We start from the raw sequence: 24013 nt of genomic DNA on the forward strand, positions 1-24013 counted from the left end.
GAGGTGCACATTATCCTGTAAGACTTAATACCCAGGTTGGAACTAAAGGGCAGGCCCGCAATTACAGCCTTCACGGCCTAGCACTCAGCACGACAACAGTTAGCCACACCACACACACACACACACACACACACACACACACACACACACACACACACACACACACACACACACACACACACACACACATCTATACGGTATTACTAAAGGACACACACAGGTAAATATGTGATATTAAGCCATTTACGTTTTTTTATGAACACTCATAGTTGACAACGGTATACAGTGTGTGTGTGTGTGTGTGTGTGTGTGTGTGTGTGTGTGTGTGTGTGTGTGTGTGTGTGTGTGTGTGTGTGTGTGTGTGTGTGTGTGTGTGTGTGTGTGTGTGTGTGTGTGTGTGTGTGTGTGTATGACTGGTGGGTATAATCCAGCGTCTATGAGATAGTTGAATGTTGTGTGAATGTTGATATGAGGTTGTCGTCAGTTTTGAAGGCAGGAAGGAACAGGTGATCCCGCTGCAGTGCCGTCTGAGTCTTGTTAGAGTGATGGAGTGTGTGTGTGTGTGTGTGTGTGTGTGTGTGTGTGTGTGTGTGTGTGTGTGTGTGTGTGTGTGTGTGTGTGTGCACGTGCGTGTGTGGCGGGGAGCCAGCCCTGTCGTCTCTGCTTTAATAAATCTCATTTGGATGGAGCTGTGGAGCCATAAAGTGCATCGATCGCCATCCCTCACACTGCCGCTGCCAGGACACACACACTAATGCACACGCGCTTATACACTCTCTCCTCACACACACACACACACTCCTTTATAAACTCACAGACACAAAAATTGAAGACCAAGTATGCCAGGCAAAATAACAGACATAAAACTCATGTCTTTGAATTTATTAGGGTCACTGTGCCCTGGCCAGATGCCGACCAATTGCTATAGGGACTTCCCCTCACAGCTAGTGTGTGTGGTGTGTAAGTGTACCCTGAAATAAAACATTTCCCTCCTACTTTCTCATGCATGTACGACATGTAAACATTCCCCGAGTCCTTGAGAACACAGCTGTTAACAAACAAGAACCAATCTGAAAACACACTCCCCTTGATACACTCTAAAACAAAACAGGCACGCGCACACACACACACACACACACACACACACACACACACACACACACACACACACACACACACACACACACACACACACACACACACACACACACACACACACACACACACACACACACACACCTCTCTCCAAGCGAGCCAGTGGAGAACAGGCAGATGAACGTTAACAGACGAGTGTAAAAGGGCTGAACACTGAAATCCACTCTGTGTGTCTGTGGGCTTCATGTTGGATCCGGGCCTTATCGACATGAGGATAAATCAGGGGCAGGCTAAGGCACTCACTGATGTGAAATGAAGATGACACTAATATACTGTTACAATAACACAACCCCTGAAATATTAACACATAACCTCTCTCTGTCTCTCTGTCTCTCTGTCTCTCTGTCTCTCTGTCTCTCTGTCTCTCTGTCTCTCTGTCTCTCTCTCTCTCTCTCTCTCTCTCTCTCTCTCTCTCTCTCTCTCTCTCTCTCGTCATTAGATGAACAGCATTTGATAGCTGCTCTCTTAAATGCTCCTGTGTGTTCAATCAGTCAATCAGGGACTGTTGTTGGGTTGGGTTGACCTGACACTGTTTTGGACACATGGACCGACGTTCTCCTCTTCTCGTCTACAGGGAACCGTTTCTTCCTGACGTCGTTCGGGGCCCTGTACATATCAGAGGTCCAGAAGGAAGATGCCCTGTCCACCTACCGCTGCATCACCAAGCACAAATACAGTGGAGAGACTCGCCAGAGCAATGGAGCCAGGCTGTCTGTTATGGGTGAGAGAGAGCGAGAGAGAGAGAGTGTGTGTGTGTTGGGGGGGGGGGGGTGTATGTGTGTGGGTGGGTGTGTGTGTTTGTCTCTTGGGCCAATACCGTCTTACAGTGCATGGGTTATTGTTATCCTTGTCTTCATAGTACAGAGTTTGGAGTCAATATCAGCATGATCAATATCGGTATTGCTAACCCCCTTCCCCTCCCCCCAGACCCTACGGAGTCCACCCCCTCAGTGTTGGACAGTTTCCAGTCCGGCGAGGTCCAAGTGGGACGTAATGTGGAGCTTCCCTGCATCGCCTCGGGCTACCCCAACCCCACCATCCGCTGGCTGAAGGACGGGCGCCCTCTGCCCGCCGACTCGCGCTGGACGCGCCGCCTCACAGGCCTGACGGTCAGCGACCTGCGCCTGGACGACAGCGGCAACTACATCTGCGAGGTCACCAACAGCTTCGGCTCTAAAGAGGTGACCGGTCATCTCAACGTCATCGGTGAGTCACGGGTCACACGTCCCTGTGCTGGTTCCTGGGTTCGTTCACCCAAAGTCACAGGAACAGTTTGTTGTTTGGGACGAAGGCGTGTAGATGTGTCCCTATGCACATTATGGCCTAATGCAGAGGTCCCTCAGAATATGAACTCATCTTGATTTTTCCCCCCAGAGCGACTTACGGTTAGTTAGTGTCGTCCGTCTTTAGGTCGTTCGGCAGGACAATCGCACGTCACAGTCATTGTAGAACGCTTGACACGTTTAACATATTTGTTTGCGCATGTTATCGTGATGTGTTTTCGGTTGACTTTTCGGTTTGGTGGGTTTCGGCGCGTTATCCAGTATCAGAGGATGCTTCGTGTGCAGGTTTCGGTTTAGCCTGGATGCTATTGACCCCAGAGCCGTAGTCATATACTATGTATGAGGATGTTGTGTACCGGCCGTCTGGGACCAGCTGTCGTCCTGCAGCTCCGTCCCGTGACTGAACATAACCACATGTACATGTAGAATGGAGCCACCACCTTCTCTCAACCGCGGAGAACTGTTGCACATTCAGCCGCTGCGTTCCTCCCACCGCTGTCACCTCTCATGACCGATCGCCTCGCCCCCCCCTCTACCTGACAGAGGTGTTTACGCAAGGAGAGAGAGAGACAGGGAGAGAGAGAGGGATTGATAGGGAGGAGAGGAGGAGATGAGGGGATCGTTTAAGCTCTGTCGGCTGTGTCCTGGACCTCTGTCAGCTTCGCCGCAGACCCTCTCTGAGATGAGTTTGATCCTGATCTCCTGGGACACCTCGCTCCCCTTCCTGCCCGCTCCACTCCGGTCCTCTCGGAGCCCCTGCCGAGCGTGGCCGTGGTGACAGGAGGGGACACTGGTTGTTCCGGGGCGCAGCTTCCCCTGTGTGTCACGGGGGGGGGTTATTGTTTTGGGGAAGAGAGATCTGGGAAGACCACACAGACACACATGGGATGGAGGGAGGGAGGGAGGGAGGGAGGGAGGGAGGGAGGGAGGGGGGGAGGGAGGGAGGGAGGGAGGGAGGGAGGGAGGGAGGGAGGGGATGTTGGTCCGTTTGGCCGTAGGGCACATCATGGTGAACTCACACAAAACCTACCTGACAGGGCAGGGGAGGTGGGATACTCATATACACACACACACACCACACACACACACACACACAGTAGTCCCCAGCGCATAACACCAGCTGCCTTATTGCTCATTGACATTTTCACTCCCTCTCTGTCTCTCTGTCTCAGTTTCTCTGGGTGTCTCATATTCACAGACACCCATGTCTCTCTCTCTCTCTCTCTCTCTCTCTCTCTCTCTCTCTCTCTCTCTCTCTCTCTCTCTCTCTCTCTCTCTCTCTCTCTCTCTCTCTCTCTCTCTCTCTCTCTCTCTCTCTCTCTCTCTCTCTCTCTCTCTCTCTATCCCTCTCTCTCTCACCCCTGCACATCATGAACATATATATTATGCTCGGACAAGTAAATGTGGACCCCGTGCACGCACACACCCGAGCTCTGTGATTTTGAAGCTGAAGAGATCTTCAGTCTACCACCCTCTCCTTCTCTCTACCTCTCTGCAGAGGGCATGTCTACCCCCTCTCCTTCTTTCTACCTCTCTGCAGAGGGCATGTCTACCTCCCTCTCATTCTCTCTACCTCTCTGCAGAGGGCATGTCTACCCCCCTCTCCTTCTCTCTACCTCTCAGCAGAGGGCATGTCTACCCCCTCTCCTTCTCTCTACCTCTCTGCAGAGGGCATGTCTACCCCCTCTCCTTCTTACTACCTCTCAGCAGAGGGCATGTCTACCACCCTCTCCTTCTCTCTACCTCTCTGCAGAGGGCATGTCTACCTCCCTCTCATTCTCTCTACCTCTCTGCAGAGGGCATGTCTACCCCCCTCTCCTTCTCTCTACCTCTCAGCAGAGGGCATGTCTACCCCCTCTCCTTCTCTCTACCTCTCTGCAGAGGGCATGTCTACTCCCCTCTCCTTCTCTCTACCTCTCAGCAGAGGGCATGTCTACCCCCTCTCCTTCTCTCTACCTCTCTGCAGAGGGCATGTCTACCCCCCTCTCCTTCTCTCTACCTCTCAGCAGAGGGCATGTCTACCCCCTCTCCTTCTCTCTACCTCTCAGCAGAGGGCATGTCTACCCCCTTTCCTTCTCTCTACCTCTCAGCAGAGGGCATGTCTACCCCCTGTCCTTCTCTCTACCTCTCTGCAGAGGGCATGTCTACCCCCTCTCCTTCTTTCTACCTCTCAGCAGAGGGCATGTCTACCCCCCTCTCCTTCTCTCTACCTCTCAGCAGAGGGCATGTCTACCCCCTGTCCTTCTCTCTACCTCTCTGCAGAGGGCATGTCTACCACCTCTCCTTCTTTCTACCTCTCAGCAGAGGGCATGTCTACCCCCTCTCCTTCTTTCTACCTCTCAGCAGAGGGCATGTCTACCCCCTGTCCTTCTCTCTACCTCTCTGCAGAGGGCATGTCTACCCCCTCTCCTTCTTTCTACCTCTCTGCAGAGGGCATGTCTACCCCCCTCTCCTTCTCTCTACCTCTCAGCAGAGGGCATGTCTACCCCCTCTCCTTCTCTCTACCTCTCTGCAGAGGGCATGTCTAACCCCCCCCTCCTTCTCTCTACCTCTCTGCAGAGGGCATGTCTACCCCCTCTCCTTCTCTCTACCTCTCAGCAGAGGGCATGTCTACCCCCCTGTCCTTCTCTCTACCTCTCAGCAGAGGGCATGTCTACCCCCCTCTCCTTCTCTCTACCTCTCAGCAGAGGGCATGTCTACCCCCTCTCCTTCTCTCTACCTCTCTGCAGAGAGCATGTCTACCCCCCTCTCCTTCTCTCTACCTCTCTGCAGAGAGCATGTCTACCCCCCTGTCCTTCTTTCTACCTCTCAGCAGAGGGCATGTCTACCCCCTCTCCTTCTCTCTACCTCTCAGCAGAGGGCATGTCTACCCCCTCTCCTTCTCTCTACCTCTCTGCAGAGGGCATGTCTACCCCCTCTCCTTCTTACTACCTCTCAGCAGAGGGCATGTCTACCACCCTCTCCTTCTCTCTACCTCTCTGCAGAGGGCATGTCTACCTCCCTCTCATTCTCTCTACCTCTCTGCAGAGGGCATGTCTACCCCCCTCTCCTTCTCTCTACCTCTCAGCAGAGGGCATGTCTACCCCCTCTCCTTCTCTCTACCTCTCTGCAGAGGGCATGTCTACTCCCCTCTCCTTCTCTCTACCTCTCAGCAGAGGGCATGTCTACCCCCTCTCCTTCTCTCTACCTCTCTGCAGAGGGCATGTCTACCCCCCTCTCCTTCTCTCTACCTCTCAGCAGAGGGCATGTCTACCCCCTCTCCTTCTCTCTACCTCTCAGCAGAGGGCATGTCTACCCCCTTTCCTTCTCTCTACCTCTCAGCAGAGGGCATGTCTACCCCCTGTCCTTCTCTCTACCTCTCTGCAGAGGGCATGTCTACCCCCTCTCCTTCTTTCTACCTCTCAGCAGAGGGCATGTCTACCCCCCTCTCCTTCTCTCTACCTCTCAGCAGAGGGCATGTCTACCCCCTGTCCTTCTCTCTACCTCTCTGCAGAGGGCATGTCTACCACCTCTCCTTCTTTCTACCTCTCAGCAGAGGGCATGTCTACCCCCTCTCCTTCTTTCTACCTCTCAGCAGAGGGCATGTCTACCCCCTGTCCTTCTCTCTACCTCTCTGCAGAGGGCATGTCTACCCCCTCTCCTTCTTTCTACCTCTCTGCAGAGGGCATGTCTACCCCCCTCTCCTTCTCTCTACCTCTCAGCAGAGGGCATGTCTACCCCCTCTCCTTCTCTCTACCTCTCTGCAGAGGGCATGTCTAACCCCCCCCTCCTTCTCTCTACCTCTCTGCAGAGGGCATGTCTACCCCCTCTCCTTCTCTCTACCTCTCAGCAGAGGGCATGTCTACCCCCCTGTCCTTCTCTCTACCTCTCAGCAGAGGGCATGTCTACCCCCCTCTCCTTCTCTCTACCTCTCAGCAGAGGGCATGTCTACCCCCTCTCCTTCTCTCTACCTCTCTGCAGAGAGCATGTCTACCCCCCTCTCCTTCTCTCTACCTCTCTGCAGAGAGCATGTCTACCCCCCTGTCCTTCTTTCTACCTCTCAGCAGAGGGCATGTCTACCCCCTCTCCTTCTCTCTACCTCTCAGCAGAGGGCATGTCTACCCCCTCTCCTTCTCTCTACCTCTCAGCAGAGGGCATGTCTACCCCCCTCTCCTTCTTTCTACCTCTCAGCAGAGGGCATGTCTACCCCCTCTCCTTCTCTCTACCTCTCTGCAGAGGGCATGTCTACCCCCCTCTCCTTCTCTCTACCTCTCAGCAGAGGGCATGTCTACCCCCCTCTCCTTCTTTCTACCTCTCAGCAGAGGGCATGTCTACCCCCTCTCCTTCTCTCTACCTCTCTGCAGAGAGCATGTCTACCCCCCTCTCCTTCTCTCTACCTCTCTGCAGAGAGCATGTCTACCCCCCTCTCCTTCTCTCTACCTCTCAGCAGAGGGCATGTCTACCCCCCTCTCCTTCTTTCTACCTCTCAGCAGAGGGCATGTCTACCCCCTCTCCTTCTCTCTACCTCTCAGCAGAGGGCATGTCTACCCCCTCTCCTTCTCTCTACCTCTCAGCAGAGGGCATGTCTACCCCCCTCTCCTTCTCTCTACCTCTCAGCAGAGGGCATGTCTACCCCCCTCTCCTTCTCTCTACCTCTCTGCAGAGAGCATGTCTACCCCCCTCTCCTTCTCTCTACCTCTCTGCAGAGGGCATGTCTACCCCCTCTCCTTCTCTCTACCTCTCAGCAGAGGGCATGTCTACCCCCTCTCCTTCTCTCTACCTCTCAGCAGAGGGCATGTCTACCCCCATGTCCTTCTCTCTACCTCTCTGCAGAGGGCATGTCTACCCCCTCTCCTTCTCTCTTCCTCTCTGCAGAGGGCATGTCTACCCCCTCTCCTTCTTTCTACCTCTCAGCAGAGGGCATGTCTACCCCCCTGTCCTTCTCTCTACCTCTCTGCAGAGGGCATGTCTACCCCCCTCTCCTTCTCTCTACCTCTCTGCAGAGGGCATGTCTACCCCCTCTCCTTCTCTCTACCTCTCAGCAGAGGGCATGTCTACCCCCCTGTCCTTCTCTCTACCTCTCAGCAGAGGGCATGTCTACCCCCCTGTCCTTCTCTCTACCTCTCAGCAGAGGGCATGTCTACCCCCCTGTCCTTCTCTCTACCTCTCAGCAGAGGGCATGTCTACCCCCCTGTCCTTCTCTCTTCCTCTCAGCAGAGGGCATGTCTACCCCCTCTCCTTCTCTCTACCTCTCAGCAGAGGGCATGTCTACCCCCCTGTCCTTCTCTCTACCTCTCAGCAGAGGGCATGTCTACCCCCTCTCCTTCTCTCTACCTCTCAGCAGAGGGCATGTCTACCCCCCTCTCCTTCTCTCTACCTCTCAGCAGAGGGCATGTCTACCCCCTCTCCTTCTCTCTTCCTCTCAGCAGAGGGCATGTCTACCCCCTCTCCTTCTCTCTACCTCTCAGCAGAGGGCATGTCTACCCCCCTGTCCTTCTCTCTACCTCTCAGCAGAGGGCATGTCTACCCCCTCTCCTTCTCTCTACCTCTCAGCAGAGGGCATGTCTACCCCCCTCTCCTTCTCTCTACCTCTCAGCAGAGGGCATGTCTACCCCCCTGTCCTTCTCTCTACCTCTCAGCAGAGGGCATGTCTACCCCCCTCTCCTTCTCTCTACCTCTCAGCAGAGGGCATGTCTACCCCCCTGTCCTTCTCTCTACCTCTCAGCAGAGGGCATGTCTACCCCCCTCTCCTTATTTCTACCTCTCAGCAGAGGGCATGTCTACCCCCCTGTCCTTCTCTCTACCTCTCTGCAGAGGGCATGTCTACCCCCCTCTCCTTCTCTCTACCTCTCTGCAGAGGGCATGTCTACCCCCTCTCCTTCTCTCTACCTCTCAGCAGAGGGCATGTCTACCCCCCTGTCCTTCTCTCTACCTCTCAGCAGAGGGCATGTCTACCCCCTCTCCTTCTCTCTACCTCTCTGCAGAGGGCATGTCTACTCCCCTGTCCTTCTCTCTACCTCTCAGCAGAGGGCATGTCTACCCCCTCTCCTTCTCTCTACCTCTCTGCAGAGGGCATGTCTACCCCCCTGTCCTTCTCTCTACCTCTCAGCAGAGGGCATGTCTACCCCCTCTCCTTCTTTCTACCTCTCAGCAGAGGGCATGTCTACCCCCCTGTCCTTCTCTCTACCTCTCAGCAGAGGGCATGTCTACCCCCCTCTCCTTCTTTCTACCTCTCTGCAGAGGGCATGTCTACCCCCCTGTCCTTCTCTCTACCTCTCAGCAGAGGGCATGTCTACCCCCCTCTCCTTCTTTCTACCTCTCTGCAGAGGGCATGTCTACCCCCCTGTCCTTCTCTCTACCTCTCAGCAGAGGGCATGTCTACTCCCCTCTCCTTCTCTCTACCTCTCAGCAGAGGGCATGTCTACCCCCTCTCCTTCTCTCTACCTCTCAGCAGAGGGCATGTCTACCCCCTCTCCTTCTCTCTACCTCTCAGCAGAGGGCATGTCTACCCCCTCTCCTTCTCTCTACCTCTCAGCAGAGGGCATGTCTACCCCCCTCTCCTTCTTTCTACCTCTCTGCAGAGGGCATGTCTACCCCCTCTCCTTCTCTCTACCTCTCAGCAGAGGGCATGTCTACCCCCTCTCCTTCTCTCTACCTCTCAGCAGAGGGCATGTCTACCCCCTCTCCTTCTCTCTACCTCTCAGCAGAGGGCATGTCTACCCCCTCTCCTTCTCTCTACCTCTCAGCAGAGGGCATGTCTACCCCCTCTCCTTCTCTCTACCTCTCAGCAGAGGGCATGTCTACCCCCCTCTCCTTCTCTCTACCTCTCAGCAGAGGGCATGTCTACCCCCTCTCCTTCTCTCTACCTCTCAGCAGAGGGCATGTCTACCCCCTCTCCTTCTCTCTACCTCTCTGCAGAGGGCATGTCTACCCCCTCTCCTTCTCTTTACCTCTCTGCAGAGGGCATGTCTACCCCCTCTCCTTCTCTCTACCTCTCAGCAGAGGGCATGTCTACCCCCCTCTCCTTCTCTCTACCTCTCAGCAGAGGGCATGTCTACCCCCCTCTCCTTCTCTCTACCTCTCTGTAGAGGGCATGTCTACCCCCTCTCCTTCTCTCTTCCTCTCTGCGGAGGGCATGTCTACCCCCCTTTCCTTCTCTCTACCTCTCTGCAGAGGGCATGTCTACCCCCTCTCCTTCTCTTTACCTCTCTGCAGAGGGCATGTCTACGACCTCTCCTTCTCTCTACCTCTCAGCAGAGGGCATGTCTACCCCCTCTCCTTCTCTCTACCTCTCTGCAGAGGGCATGTCTATCCCCTCTCCTTCTCTCTACCTCTCAGCAGAGGGCATGTCTACCCCCTCTCCTTCTCTCTACCTCTCTGCAGAGGGCATGTCTACCCCCTCTCCTTCTCTCTACCTCTCTGCAGAGGGCATGTCTACCCCCTCTCCTTCTCTCTACCTCTCTGCAGAGGGCATGTCTACCCCCTCTCCTTCTCTCTACCTCTCAGCAGAGGGCATGTCTACCCCCTCTCCTTCTCTCTACCTCTCAGCAGAGGGCATGTCTACCCCCTCTCCTTCTCTCTACCTCTCAGCAGAGGGCATGTCTACCCCCCTCTCCTTCTTTCTACCTCTCTGCAGAGGGCATGTCTACCCCCTCTCCTTCTCTCTACCTCTCAGCAGAGGGCATGTCTACCCCCTCTCCTTCTCTCTACCTCTCAGCAGAGGGCATGTCTACCCCCTCTCCTTCTCTCTACCTCTCAGCAGAGGGCATGTCTACCCCCTCTCCTTCTCTCTACCTCTCAGCAGAGGGCATGTCTACCCCCTCTCCTTCTCTCTACCTCTCAGCAGAGGGCATGTCTACCCCCCTCTCCTTCTCTCTACCTCTCAGCAGAGGGCATGTCTACCCCCTCTCCTTCTCTCTACCTCTCAGCAGAGGGCATGTCTACCCCCTCTCCTTCTCTCTACCTCTCTGCAGAGGGCATGTCTACCCCCTCTCCTTCTCTTTACCTCTCTGCAGAGGGCATGTCTACCCCCTCTCCTTCTCTCTACCTCTCAGCAGAGGGCATGTCTACCCCCCTCTCCTTCTCTCTACCTCTCAGCAGAGGGCATGTCTACCCCCCTCTCCTTCTCTCTACCTCTCTGTAGAGGGCATGTCTACCCCCTCTCCTTCTCTCTTCCTCTCTGCGGAGGGCATGTCTACCCCCCTTTCCTTCTCTCTACCTCTCTGCAGAGGGCATGTCTACCCCCTCTCCTTCTCTTTACCTCTCTGCAGAGGGCATGTCTACGACCTCTCCTTCTCTCTACCTCTCAGCAGAGGGCATGTCTACCCCCTCTCCTTCTCTCTACCTCTCTGCAGAGGGCATGTCTATCCCCTCTCCTTCTCTCTACCTCTCAGCAGAGGGCATGTCTACCCCCTCTCCTTCTCTCTACCTCTCTGCAGAGGGCATGTCTACCCCCTCTCCTTCTCTCTACCTCTCTGCAGAGGGCATGTCTACCCCCTCTCCTTCTCTCTACCTCTCTGCAGAGGGCATGTCTACCCCCTCTCCTTCTCTCTACCTCTCAGCAGAGGGCATGTCTACCCCCTCTCCTTCTCTCTACCTCTCTGCAGAGGGCATGTCTACCCCCCTCTCCTTCTCTCTACCTCTCAGCAGAGGGCATGTCTACACCCTCTCCTTCTCTCTACCTCTCTGCAGAGGGCATGTCTACCCCCTCTCCTTCTCTCTACCTCTCTGCAGAGGGCATGTCTACACCCTCTCCTTCTCTCTACCTCTCTGCAGAGGGCATGTCTACACCCTCTCCTTCTCTCTACCTCTCTGCAGAGGGCATGTATACACCCTCTCCTTCTCTCTACCTCTCTGCAGAGGGCATGTCTACCCCCTCTCCTTCTCTCTACCTCTCAGCAGAGGGCATGTCTACTCCCCTCTCCTTCTCTCTACCTCTCAGCAGAGGGCATGTCTACCCCCTTTCCTTCTCTCTACCTCTCTGCAGAGGGCGTGTCTACTCCCCTCTCCTTCTCTCTACCTCTCTGCAGAGGGCATGTCTACCCCCTTTCCTTCTCTCTACCTCTCTGCAGAGGGCATGTCTACCCCCTTTCCTTCTCTCTAACTCTCTGCAGAGGGCATGTCTACCCCCTCTCCTTCTCTCTACCTCTCTGCAGAGGGCATGTCTACCCCCTCTCCTTCTCTCTACCTCTCAGCAGAGGGCATGTCTACCCCCTCTCCTTCTCTCTACCTCTCAGCAGAGGGCATGTCTACCCCCTCTCCTTCTCTCTACCTCTCAGCAGAGGGCATGTCTACCCCCTCTCCTTCTCTCTACCTCTCAGCAGAGGGCATGTCTACCCCCTCTCCTTCTCTCTTCCTCTCTGCGGAGGGCATGTCTACCCCCCTTTCCTTCTCTCTACCTCTCTGCAGAGGGCATGTCTACCCCCTCTCCTTCTCTTTACCTCTCTGCAGAGGGCATGTCTACCCCCTCTCCTTCTCTCTACCTCTCAGCAGAGGGCATGTCTACCCCCCTCTCCTTCTCTCTACCTCTCTGCAGAGGGCATGTCTATCCCCTCTCCTTCTCTCTACCTCTCAGCAGAGGGCATGTCTACCCCCTCTCCTTCTCTCTACCTCTCTGCAGAGGGCATGTCTACCCCCTCTCCTTCTCTCTACCTCTCTGCAGAGGGCATGTCTACCCCCTCTCCTTCTCTCTACCTCTCTGCAGAGGGCATGTCTACCCCCTCTCCTTCTCTCTACCTCTCAGCAGAGGGCATGTCTACCCCCTCTCCTTCTCTCTACCTCTCTGCAGAGGGCATGTCTACCCCCCTCTCCTTCTCTCTACCTCTCAGCAGAGGGCATGTCTACACCCTCTCCTTCTCTCTACCTCTCTGCAGAGGGCATGTCTACCCCCTCTCCTTCTCTCTACCTCTCTGCAGAGGGCATGTCTACACCCTCTCCTTCTCTCTACCTCTCTGCAGAGGGCATGTCTACACCCTCTCCTTCTCTCTACCTCTCTGCAGAGGGCATGTATACACCCTCTCCTTCTCTCTACCTCTCTGCAGAGGGCATGTCTACCCCCTCTCCTTCTCTCTACCTCTCAGCAGAGGGCATGTCTACTCCCCTCTCCTTCTCTCTACCTCTCAGCAGAGGGCATGTCTACCCCCTTTCCTTCTCTCTACCTCTCTGCAGAGGGCGTGTCTACTCCCCTCTCCTTCTCTCTACCTCTCTGTAGAGGGCATGTCTACCCCCTTTCCTTCTCTCTACCTCTCTGCAGAGGGCATGTCTACCCCCTTTCCTTCTCTCTAACTCTCTGCAGAGGGCATGTCTACCCCCTCTCCTTCTCTCTACCTCTCTGCAGAGGGCATGTCTACCCCCTCTCCTTCTCTCTACCTCTCAGCAGAGGGCATGTCTACCCCCTCTCCTTCTCTCTACCTCTCAGCAGAGGGCATGTCTACCCCCTCTCCTTCTCTCTACCTCTCAGCAGAGGGCATGTCTACCCCCTCTCCTTCTCTCTACCTCTCAGCAGAGGGCATGTCTACCCCCTCTCCTTCTCTCTTCCTCTCTGCAGAGGGCATGTCTACCCCCTCTCCTTCTCTTTACCTCTCTGCAGAGGGCATGTCTACCCCCTCTCCTTCTCTCTACCTCTCAGCAGAGGGCATGTCTACCCCCCTCTCCTTCTCTCTACCTCTCTGCAGAGGGCATGTCTATCCCCTCTCCTTCTCTCTACCTCTCAGCAGAGGGCATGTCTACCCCCTCTCCTTCTCTCTACCTCTCTGCAGAGGGCATGTCTACCCCCTCTCCTTCTCTTTACCTCTCTGCAGAGGGCATGTCTACCCCCTCTCCTTCTCTCTACCTCTCAGCAGAGGGCATGTCTACCCCCTCTCCTTCTCTCTACCTCTCTGCAGAGGGCATGTCTACCCCCCTCTCCTTCTCTCTACCTCTCTGCAGAGGGCATGTCTACCCCCTCTCCTTCTCTCTACCTCTCTGCAGAGGGCATGTCTACCCCCTCTCCTTCTCTCTACCTCTCTGCAGAGGGCATGTCTACCCCCTCTCCTTCTCTCTACCTCTCAGCAGAGGGCATGTCTACCCCCTCTCCTTCTCTCTACCTCTCTGCAGAGGGCATGTCTACCCCCCTCTCCTTCTCTCTACCTCTCAGCAGAGGGCATGTCTACACCCTCTCCTTCTCTCTACCTCTCTGCAGAGGGCATGTCTACCCCCTCTCCTTCTCTCTACCTCTCAGCAGAGGGCATGTCTACACCCTCTCCTTCTCTCTACCTCTCTGCAGAGGGCATGTCTACCCCCTCTCCTTCTCTCTACCTCTCAGCAGAGGGCATGTCTCCCCCCTTTCCTTCTCTCTACCTCTCTGCAGAGGGCATGTCTACCCCCTTTCCTTCTCTCTAACTCTCTGCAGAGGGCATGTCTACCCCCTCTCCTTCTCTCTACCTCTCTGCAGAGGGCATGTCTACCCCCTCTCCTTCTCTCTACCTCTCAGCAGAGGGCATGTCTACCACCTCTCCTTCTCTCTACCTCTCTGCAGAGGGCATGTCTACCCCCTTTCCTTCTCTCTAACTCTCTGCAGAGGGCATGTCTACCCCCTCTCCTTCTCTCTACCTCTCTGCATAGGGCATGTCTACCCCCTCTCCTTCTCTCTACCTCTCAGCAGAGGGCATGTCTACCACCTCTCCTTCTCTCTACCTCTCTGCAGAGGGCATGTCTACCACCTCTCCTTCTCTCTACCTCTCTGCAGAGGGCATGTCCTCCCCCTCTCCTTCTCTCTACCTCTCTGCAGAGGGCATGTCTACCCCCTCTCCTTCTCTCTACCTCTCTGCAGAGGGCATGTCTACCCCCTCTCCTTCTCTCTTCCTCTCTGCAGAGGGCATGTCTACCCCCCTCTCCTTCTCTCTACCTCTCTGCAGAGGGCATGTCTACCCCCTCTCCTTCTCTCTACCTCTCAGCAGAGGCCATGTCTACCCCCTCTCCTTCTCTCTACCTCTCAGCAGAGGGCATGTCTACCCCCCTCTCCTTCTCTCTACCTCTCTGCAGAGGGCATGTCTACCCTTCTCTCTACCTCTCTGCAGAGGGCATGTCTACCCCCTCTCCTTCTCTCTACCTCTCAGCAGAGGGCATGTATACCCCCTCTCCTTCTCTCTACCTCTCTGCAGAGGGCATGTCTACCCTTCTCTCTACCTCTCTGCAGAGGGCATGTCTACACCCTCTCCTTCTCTGTACCTCTCAGCAGAGGGCATGTCTACCCCCCTCTCCTTCTCTCTACCTCTTAGCAGAGGGCATGTCTACACCCTCTCCTTCTCTCTACCTCTCTGCAGAGGGCATGTCTACCCCCTCTCCTTCTCTCTACCTCTCTGCAGAGGGCATGTCTACACCCTCTCCTTCTCTCTACCTCTCTGCAGAGGGCATGTCTACACCCTCTCCTTCTCTCTACCTCTCTGCAGAGGGCATGTCTACACCCTCTCCTTCTCTTTACCTCTCTGCAGAGGGCATGTCTACCCCCTCTCCTTCTCTCTACCTCTCAGCAGAGGGCATGTCTACTCCCCTCTCCTTCTCTCTACCTCTCAGCAGAGGGCATGTCTACCCCCTTTCCTTCTCTCTACCTCTCTGCAGAGGGCGTGTCTACTCCCCTCTCCTTCTCTCTACCTCTCTGCAGAGGGCATGTCTACCCCCTTTCCTTCTCTCTACCTCTCTGCAGAGGGCATGTCTACCCCCTTTCCTTCTCTCTAACTCTCTGCAGAGGGCATGTCTACCCCCTCTCCTTCTCTCTACCTCTCTGCAGAGGGCATGTCTACCCCCTCTCCTTCTCTCTACCTCTCAGCAGAGGGCATGTCTACCACCTCTCCTTCTCTCTACCTCTCTGCAGAGGGCATGTCTACCCCCTTTCCTTCTCTCTAACTCTCTGCAGAGGGCATGTCTACCCCCTCTCCTTCTCTCTACCTCTCTGCAGAGGGCATGTCTACCCCCTCTCCTTCTCTCTACCTCTCAGCAGAGGGCATGTCTACCACCTCTCCTTCTCTCTACCTCTCTGCAGAGGGCATGTCTACCACCTCTCCTTCTCTCTACCTCTCTGCAGAGGGCATGTCTACCCCCTCTCCTTCTCTCTACCTCTCTGCAGAGGGCATGTCTACCCCCTCTCCTTCTCTCTACCTCTCTGCAGAGGGCATGTCCTCCCCCTCTCCTTCTCTCTACCTCTCTGCAGAGGGCATGTCTACCCCCTCTCCTTCTCTCTTCCTCTCTGCAGAGGGCATGTCTACCCCCCTCTCCTTCTCTCTACCTCTCTGCAGAGGGCATGTCTACCCCCTCTCCTTCTCTCTACCTCTCAGCAGAGGCCATGTCTACCCCCTCTCCTTCTCTCTACCTCTCAGCAGAGGGCATGTCTACCCCCCTCTCCTTCTCTCTACCTCTCTGCAGAGGGCATGTCTACCCTTCTCTCTACCTCTCTGCAGAGGGCATGTCTACCCCCTCTCCTTCTCTCTACCTCTCAGCAGAGGGCATGTATACCCCCTCTCCTTCTCTCTACCTCTCTGCAGAGGGCATGTCTACCCCCTCTCCTTCTCTCTACCTCTCAGCAGAGGGCATGTCTACCCCCTCTCCTTCTCTCTACCTCTCTGCAGAGGGCATGTCTACCCCCTCTCCTTCTCTTTACCTCTCTGCAGAGGGCATGTCTACCCCCTCTCCTTCTCTCTACCTCTCAGCAGAGGGCATGTCTACCCCCTCTCCTTCTCTCTACCTCTCTGCAGAGGGCATGTCTACCCCCCTCTCCTTCTCTCTACCTCTCTGCAGAGGGCATGTCTACCCCCTCTCCTTCTCTCTACCTCTCTGCAGAGGGCATGTCTACCCCCTCTCCTTCTCTCTACCTCTCTGCAGAGGGCATGTCTACCCCCTCTCCTTCTCTCTACCTCTCAGCAGAGGGCATGTCTACCCCCTCTCCTTCTCTCTACCTCTCTGCAGAGGGCATGTCTACCCCCCTCTCCTTCTCTCTACCTCTCAGCAGAGGGCATGTCTACACCCTCTCCTTCTCTCTACCTCTCTGCAGAGGGCATGTCTACCCCCTCTCCTTCTCTCTACCTCTCAGCAGAGGGCATGTCTACACCCTCTCCTTCTCTCTACCTCTCTGCAGAGGGCATGTCTACCCCCTCTCCTTCTCTCTACCTCTCAGCAGAGGGCATGTCTCCCCCCTTTCCTTCTCTCTACCTCTCTGCAGAGGGCATGTCTACCCCCTTTCCTTCTCTCTAACTCTCTGCAGAGGGCATGTCTACCCCCTCTCCTTCTCTCTACCTCTCTGCAGAGGGCATGTCTACCCCCTCTCCTTCTCTCTACCTCTCAGCAGAGGGCATGTCTACCACCTCTCCTTCTCTCTACCTCTCTGCAGAGGGCATGTCTACCCCCTTTCCTTCTCTCTAACTCTCTGCAGAGGGCATGTCTACCCCCTCTCCTTCTCTCTACCTCTCTGCATAGGGCATGTCTACCCCCTCTCCTTCTCTCTACCTCTCAGCAGAGGGCATGTCTACCACCTCTCCTTCTCTCTACCTCTCTGCAGAGGGCATGTCTACCACCTCTCCTTCTCTCTACCTCTCTGCAGAGGGCATGTCCTCCCCCTCTCCTTCTCTCTACCTCTCTGCAGAGGGCATGTCTACCCCCTCTCCTTCTCTCTACCTCTCTGCAGAGGGCATGTCTACCCCCTCTCCTTCTCTCTTCCTCTCTGCAGAGGGCATGTCTACCCCCCTCTCCTTCTCTCTACCTCTCTGCAGAGGGCATGTCTACCCCCTCTCCTTCTCTCTACCTCTCAGCAGAGGCCATGTCTACCCCCTCTCCTTCTCTCTACCTCTCAGCAGAGGGCATGTCTACCCCCCTCTCCTTCTCTCTACCTCTCTGCAGAGGGCATGTCTACCCTTCTCTCTACCTCTCTGCAGAGGGCATGTCTACCCCCTCTCCTTCTCTCTACCTCTCAGCAGAGGGCATGTATACCCCCTCTCCTTCTCTCTACCTCTCTGCAGAGGGCATGTCTACCCTTCTCTCTACCTCTCTGCAGAGGGCATGTCTACACCCTCTCCTTCTCTGTACCTCTCAGCAGAGGGCATGTCTACCCCCCTCTCCTTCTCTCTACCTCTTAGCAGAGGGCATGTCTACACCCTCTCCTTCTCTCTACCTCTCTGCAGAGGGCATGTCTACCCCCTCTCCTTCTCTCTACCTCTCTGCAGAGGGCATGTCTACACCCTCTCCTTCTCTCTACCTCTCTGCAGAGGGCATGTCTACACCCTCTCCTTCTCTCTACCTCTCTGCAGAGGGCATGTCTACACCCTCTCCTTCTCTTTACCTCTCTGCAGAGGGCATGTCTACCCCCTCTCCTTCTCTCTACCTCTCAGCAGAGGGCATGTCTACTCCCCTCTCCTTCTCTCTACCTCTCAGCAGAGGGCATGTCTACCCCCTTTCCTTCTCTCTACCTCTCTGCAGAGGGCGTGTCTACTCCCCTCTCCTTCTCTCTACCTCTCTGCAGAGGGCATGTCTACCCCCTTTCCTTCTCTCTACCTCTCTGCAGAGGGCATGTCTACCCCCTTTCCTTCTCTCTAACTCTCTGCAGAGGGCATGTCTACCCCCTCTCCTTCTCTCTACCTCTCTGCAGAGGGCATGTCTACCCCCTCTCCTTCTCTCTACCTCTCAGCAGAGGGCATGTCTACCACCTCTCCTTCTCTCTACCTCTCTGCAGAGGGCATGTCTACCCCCTTTCCTTCTCTCTAACTCTCTGCAGAGGGCATGTCTACCCCCTCTCCTTCTCTCTACCTCTCTGCAGAGGGCATGTCTACCCCCTCTCCTTCTCTCTACCTCTCAGCAGAGGGCATGTCTACCACCTCTCCTTCTCTCTACCTCTCTGCAGAGGGCATGTCTACCACCTCTCCTTCTCTCTACCTCTCTGCAGAGGGCATGTCTACCCCCTCTCCTTCTCTCTACCTCTCTGCAGAGGGCATGTCTACCCCCTCTCCTTCTCTCTACCTCTCTGCAGAGGGCATGTCCTCCCCCTCTCCTTCTCTCTACCTCTCTGCAGAGGGCATGTCTACCCCCTCTCCTTCTCTCTTCCTCTCTGCAGAGGGCATGTCTACCCCCCTCTCCTTCTCTCTACCTCTCTGCAGAGGGCATGTCTACCCCCTCTCCTTCTCTCTACCTCTCAGCAGAGGCCATGTCTACCCCCTCTCCTTCTCTCTACCTCTCAGCAGAGGGCATGTCTACCCCCCTCTCCTTCTCTCTACCTCTCTGCAGAGGGCATGTCTACCCTTCTCTCTACCTCTCTGCAGAGGGCATGTCTACCCCCTCTCCTTCTCTCTACCTCTCAGCAGAGGGCATGTATACCCCCTCTCCTTCTCTCTACCTCTCTGCAGAGGGCATGTCTACCCTTCTCTCTACCTCTCTGCAGAGGGCATGTCTACACCCTCTCCTTCTCTGTACCTCTCAGCAGAGGGCATGTCTACCCCCTCTCCTTCTCTCTACCTCTCAGCAGAGGGCATGTCTACCCCCTCTCCTTCTCTATACCTCTCAGCAGAGGGCATGTCTACCCCCTCTCCTTCTCTCTACCTCTCTGCAGAGGGCATGTCTACCCCCTCTCCTTCTCTCTACCTCTCTGCAGAGGGCATGTCTACCCCCTCTCCTTCTCTCTACCTCTCTGCAGAGGGCATGTCTACCCCCTCTCCTTCTCTCTACCTCTCTGCAGAGGGCATGTCTACCCCCTCTCCTTCTCTCTACCTCTCAGCAGAGGGCATGTCTACCCCCTCTCCTTCTCTCTACCTCTCAGCAGAGGGCATGTCTACCCCCTCTCCTTCTCTCTACCTCTCAGCAGAGGGCATGTCTACCCCCCTCTCCTTCTCTCTACCTCTCAGCAGAGGGCATGTCTACCCCCTCTCCTTCTCTCTTCCTCTCTGCAGAGGGCATGTCTACCCCCTCTCCTTCTCTCTACCTCTCTGCAGAGGGCATGTCTACCCCCCTTTCCTTCTCTCTACCTCTCTGCAGAGGGCATGTCTACCCCCTCTCCTTCTCTTTACCTCTCTGCAGAGGGCATGTCTACCCCCTCTCCTTCTCTCTACCTCTCAGCAGAGGGCATGTCTACCCCCCTCTCCTTCTCTCTACCTCTCTGCAGAGGGCATGTCTATCCCCTCTCCTTCTCTCTACCTCTCAGCAGAGGGCATGTCTACCCCCTCTCCTTCTCTCTACCTCTCTGCAGAGGGCATGTCTACCCCCTCTCCTTCTCTCTACCTCTCTGCAGAGGGCATGTCTACCCCCTCTCCTTCTCTCTACCTCTCTGCAGAGGGCATGTCTACCCCCTCTCCTTCTCTCTACCTCTCAGCAGAGGGCATGTCTACCCCCTCTCCTTCTCTCTACCTCTCTGCAGAGGGCATGTCTACCCCCCTCTCCTTCTCTCTACCTCTCAGCAGAGGGCATGTCTACACCCTCTCCTTCTCTCTACCTCTCTGCAGAGGGCATGTCTACCCCCTCTCCTTCTCTCTACCTCTCTGCAGAGGGCATGTCTACACCCTCTCCTTCTCTCTACCTCTCTGTAGAGGGCATGTCTACACCCTCTCCTTCTCTCTACCTCTCTGCAGAGGGCATGTCTACACCCTCTCCTTCTCTTTACCTCTCTGCAGAGGGCATGTCTACCCCCTCTCCTTCTCTCTACCTCTCAGCAGAGGGCATGTCTACTCCCCTCTCCTTCTCTCTACCTCTCAGCAGAGGGCATGTCTACCCCTTTCCTTCTCTCTACCTCTCTGCAGAGGGCGTGTCTACTCCCCTCTCCTTCTCTCTACCTCTCTGCAGAGGGCATGTCTACCCCCTTTCCTTCTCTCTACCTCTCTGCAGAGGGCATGTCTACCCCCTTTCCTTCTCTCTAACTCTCTGCAGAGGGCATGTCTACCCCCTCTCCTTCTCTCTACCTCTCTGCAGAGGGCAGGTCTACCCCCTTTCCTTCTCTCTACCTCTCAGCAGAGGGCATGTCTACCACCTCTCCTTCTCTCTACCTCTCTGCAGAGGGCATGTCTACCCCCTTTCCTTCTCTCTAACTCTCTGCAGAGGGCATGTCTACCCCCTCTCCTTCTCTCTACCTCTCTGCAGAGGGCATGTCTACCCCCTCTCCTTCTCTCTACCTCTCAGCAGAGGGCATGTCTACCACCTCTCCTTCTCTCTACCTCTCTGCAGAGGGCATGTCTATCACCTCTCCTTCTCTCTACCTCTCTGCAGAGGGCATGTCTACCCCCTCTCCTTCTCTCTACCTCTCTGCAGAGGGCATGTCTACCCCCTCTCCTTCTCTCTACCTCTCTGCAGAGGGCATGTCTACCCCCTCTCCTTCTCTCTACCTCTCTGCAGAGGGCATGTCTACCCCCTCTCCTTCTCTCTACCTCTCTGCAGAGGGAATGTCTACCGCCTCTCCTTCTCTCTTCCTCTCTGCAGAGGGCATGTCTACCCCCCTCTCATTCTCTCTACCTCTCAGCAGAGGCCATGTCTACCCCCTCTCCTTCTCTCTACCTCTCAGCAGAGGGCATGTCTACCCCCTCTCCTTCTCTCTACCTCTCTGCAGAGGGCATGTCTACCCTTCTCTCTACCTCTCTGCAGAGGGCATGTCTACCCCCTCTCCTTCTCTCTACCTCTCAGCAGAGGGCATGTATACCCCCTCTCCTTCTCTCTACCTCTCTGCAGAGGGCATGTCTACCCTTCTCTCTACCTCTCTGCAGAGGGCATGTCTACACCCTCTCCTTCTCTGTACCTCTCAGCAGAGGGCATGTCTACCCCCTCTCCTTCTCTCTACCTCTCAGCAGAGGGCATGTCTACCCCCTCTCCTTCTCTCTACCTCTCTGCAGAGGGCATGTCTACCCCCCTCTCCTTCTCTCTACCTCTCAGCAGAGGGCATGTCTACACCCTCTCCTTCTCTCTACCTCTCTGCAGAGGGCATGTCTACCCCCTCTCCTTCTCTCTACCTCTCTGCAGAGGGCATGTCTACACCCTCTCCTTCTCTCTACCTCTCTGTAGAGGGCATGTCTACACCCTCTCCTTCTCTCTACCTCTCTGCAGAGGGCATGTCTACACCCTCTCCTTCTCTTTACCTCTCTGCAGAGGGCATGTCTACACCCTCTCCTTCTCTCTACCTCTCTGTAGAGGGCATGTCTACACCCTCTCCTTCTCTCTACCTCTCTGCAGAGGGCATGTCTACACCCTCTCCTTCTCTTTACCTCTCTGCAGAGGGCATGTCTACCCCCTCTCCTTCTCTCTACCTCTCAGCAGAGGGCATGTCTACCACCTCTCCTTCTCTCTACCTCTCTGCAGAGGGCATGTCTACCCCCTTTCCTTCTCTCTAACTCTCTGCAGAGGGCATGTCTACCCCCTCTCCTTCTCTCTACCTCTCTGCAGAGGGCATGTCTACCCCCTCTCCTTCTCTCTACCTCTCAGCAGAGGGCATGTCTACCACCTCTCCTTCTCTCTACCTCTCTGCAGAGGGCATGTCTACCACCTCTCCTTCTCTCTACCTCTCTGCAGAGGGCATGTCTACCCCCTCTCCTTCTCTCTACCTCTCTGCAGAGGGCATGTCTACCCCCTCTCCTTCTCTCTACCTCTCTGCAGAGGGCATGTCTACCCCCTCTCCTTCTCTCTACCTCTCTGCAGAGGGCATGTCTACCCCCTCTCCTTCTCTCTACCTCTCTGCAGAGGGAATGTCTACCCCCTCTCCTTCTCTCTACCTCTCAGCAGAGGCCATGTCTACCCCCTCTCCTTCTCTCTACCTCTCTGCAGAGGGCATGTCTACCCCCTCTCCTTCTCTCTACCTCTCTGCAGAGGGCATGTCTACCCTTCTCTCTACCTCTCTGCAGAGGGCATGTCTACCCCCTCTCCTTCTCTCTACCTCTCAGCAGAGGGCATGTATAGCCCCTCTCCTTCTCTCTACCTCTCTGCAGAGGGCATGTCTACCCTTCTCTCTACCTCTCTGCAGAGGGCATGTCTACACCCTCTCCTTCTCTGTACCTCTCAGCAGAGGGCATGTCTACCCCCTCTCCTTCTCTCTACCTCTCAGCAGAGGGCATGTCTACCCCCTCTCCTTCTCTATACCTCTCAGCAGAGGGCATGTCTACCCCCTCTCCTTCTCTCTACCTCTCTGCAGAGGGCATGTCTACCCCCTCTCCTTCTCTCTACCTCTCTGCAGAGGGCATGTCTACCCCCTCTCCTTCTCTCTACCTCTCTGCAGAGGGCATGTCTACCCCCTCTCCTTCTCTCTACCTCTCTGCAGAGGGCATGTCTACCCCCTCTCCTTCTCTCTACCTCTCAGCAGAGGGCATGTCTACCCCCTCTCCTTCTCTCTACCTCTCTGCAGAGGGCATGTCTACCCCCTCTCCTTCTCTCTACCTCTCAGCAGAGGGCATGTCTACCCCCCTCTCCTTCTCTCTACCTCTCTGCAGAGGGCATGTCTACCCCCTCTCCTTCTCTCTACCCCTCAGCAGAGGGCATGTCTACCCCCCTCTCCTTCTCTCTACCTCTCTGCAGAGGGCATGTCTACCCCCTCTCCTTCTCTCTACCTCTCAGCAGAGGGCATGTCTACTCCCCTCTCCTTCTCTCTACCTCTCTGCAGAGGGCATGTCTACCCCCTCTCCTTCTCTATACCTCTCAGCAGAGGGCATGTCTACCCCCTCTCCTTCTCTCTACCTCTCTGCAGAGGGCATGTCTACCCCCTCTCCTTCTCTCTACCTCTCAGCAGAGGGCATGTCTACTCCCCTCTCCTTCTCTCTACCTCTCTGCAGAGGGCATGTCTACCCCCTCTCCTTCTCTCTACCTCTCTGCAGAGGGCATGTCTACCCCCTCTCCTTCTCTCTACCTTTCACCAGAGGGCATGTCTACCCCCTCTCCTTCTCTCTACCTCTCTGCAGAGGGCATGTCTACCCCCCTCTCCTTCTCTCTACCTCTCAGCAGAGGGCATTTCTACCCCCTTCTCCTTCTCTCTACCTCTGCAGAGGGCATGTCTACCCCCCTCTCCTTCTCTCTACCTCTCTGCAGAGAGCATGTCTACCCCCCTCTCCTTCTCTCTACCTCTCTGCAGAGGGCATGTCTACCCCCCTCTCCTTCTCTCTACCTCTCTGCAGAGGGCATGTCTACTCCCTTCTCCTTCTCTCTACCTCTCAGCAGAAGGCATGTCTACCCCCCTCTCCTTCTCTCTACCTCTCAGCAGAGGGCATGTCTACCCCCCTCTCCTTCTCTCTACCTCTCAGCAGAGGGCATGTCTACCCCCCTCTCCTTCTCTCTACCTCTCAACAGAGGACATGTCTACCCCCTCTCCTTCTCTCTACCTCTCTGCATAGGGCATGTCTACCCCCTCTCCTTCTCTCTACCTCTCAGCAGAGGGCATGTCTACCCCCCTCTCCTTCTCTCTACCTCTCAGCAGAGGGCATGTCTACCCCCCTCTCCTTCTCTCTACCTCTCTGCAGAGGGCATGTCTACCCCTTCTCCTTCTCTCTACCTCTCAGTAGAGGACATGTCTACCCCCCTCTCCTTCTCTCTACCTCTCTGCAGAGGGCATGTCTACCCCCTCTCCTTCTCTCTACCTCTCTGCAGAGGGCATGTCTACCCCCTCTCCTTCTCTCTACCTCTCTGCA

General features: G+C 55.6%; 1 protein-coding gene across 5 annotated transcripts in view; it reads left to right on the plus strand.

Annotated features, from left to right (window-relative positions):
• Positions 1-24013, plus strand: part of LOC139549143 (cell adhesion molecule DSCAML1-like) — a 225519-nt gene that overhangs the window by 99108 nt on the left and 102398 nt on the right. For all 5 annotated transcript variants that reach the window (XR_011669839.1, XM_071359296.1, XM_071359298.1 and 2 more), the window contains exons 4-5: positions 1730-1876; positions 2083-2361. Coding sequence is in view for 4 of the 5 variants with exons in the window: in XM_071359296.1 (XP_071215397.1) it covers positions 1730-1876; positions 2083-2361 (426 nt within the window). In the remaining variant the exon portion in view is untranslated. The remainder of the gene's footprint in view (positions 1-1729; positions 1877-2082; positions 2362-24013) is intronic.

The sequence above is a fragment of the Salvelinus alpinus genome, chromosome 22 (genome assembly GCF_045679555.1).
Source record: "Salvelinus alpinus chromosome 22, SLU_Salpinus.1, whole genome shotgun sequence".
Lineage (NCBI taxonomy): Eukaryota > Metazoa > Chordata > Actinopteri > Salmoniformes > Salmonidae > Salvelinus > Salvelinus alpinus.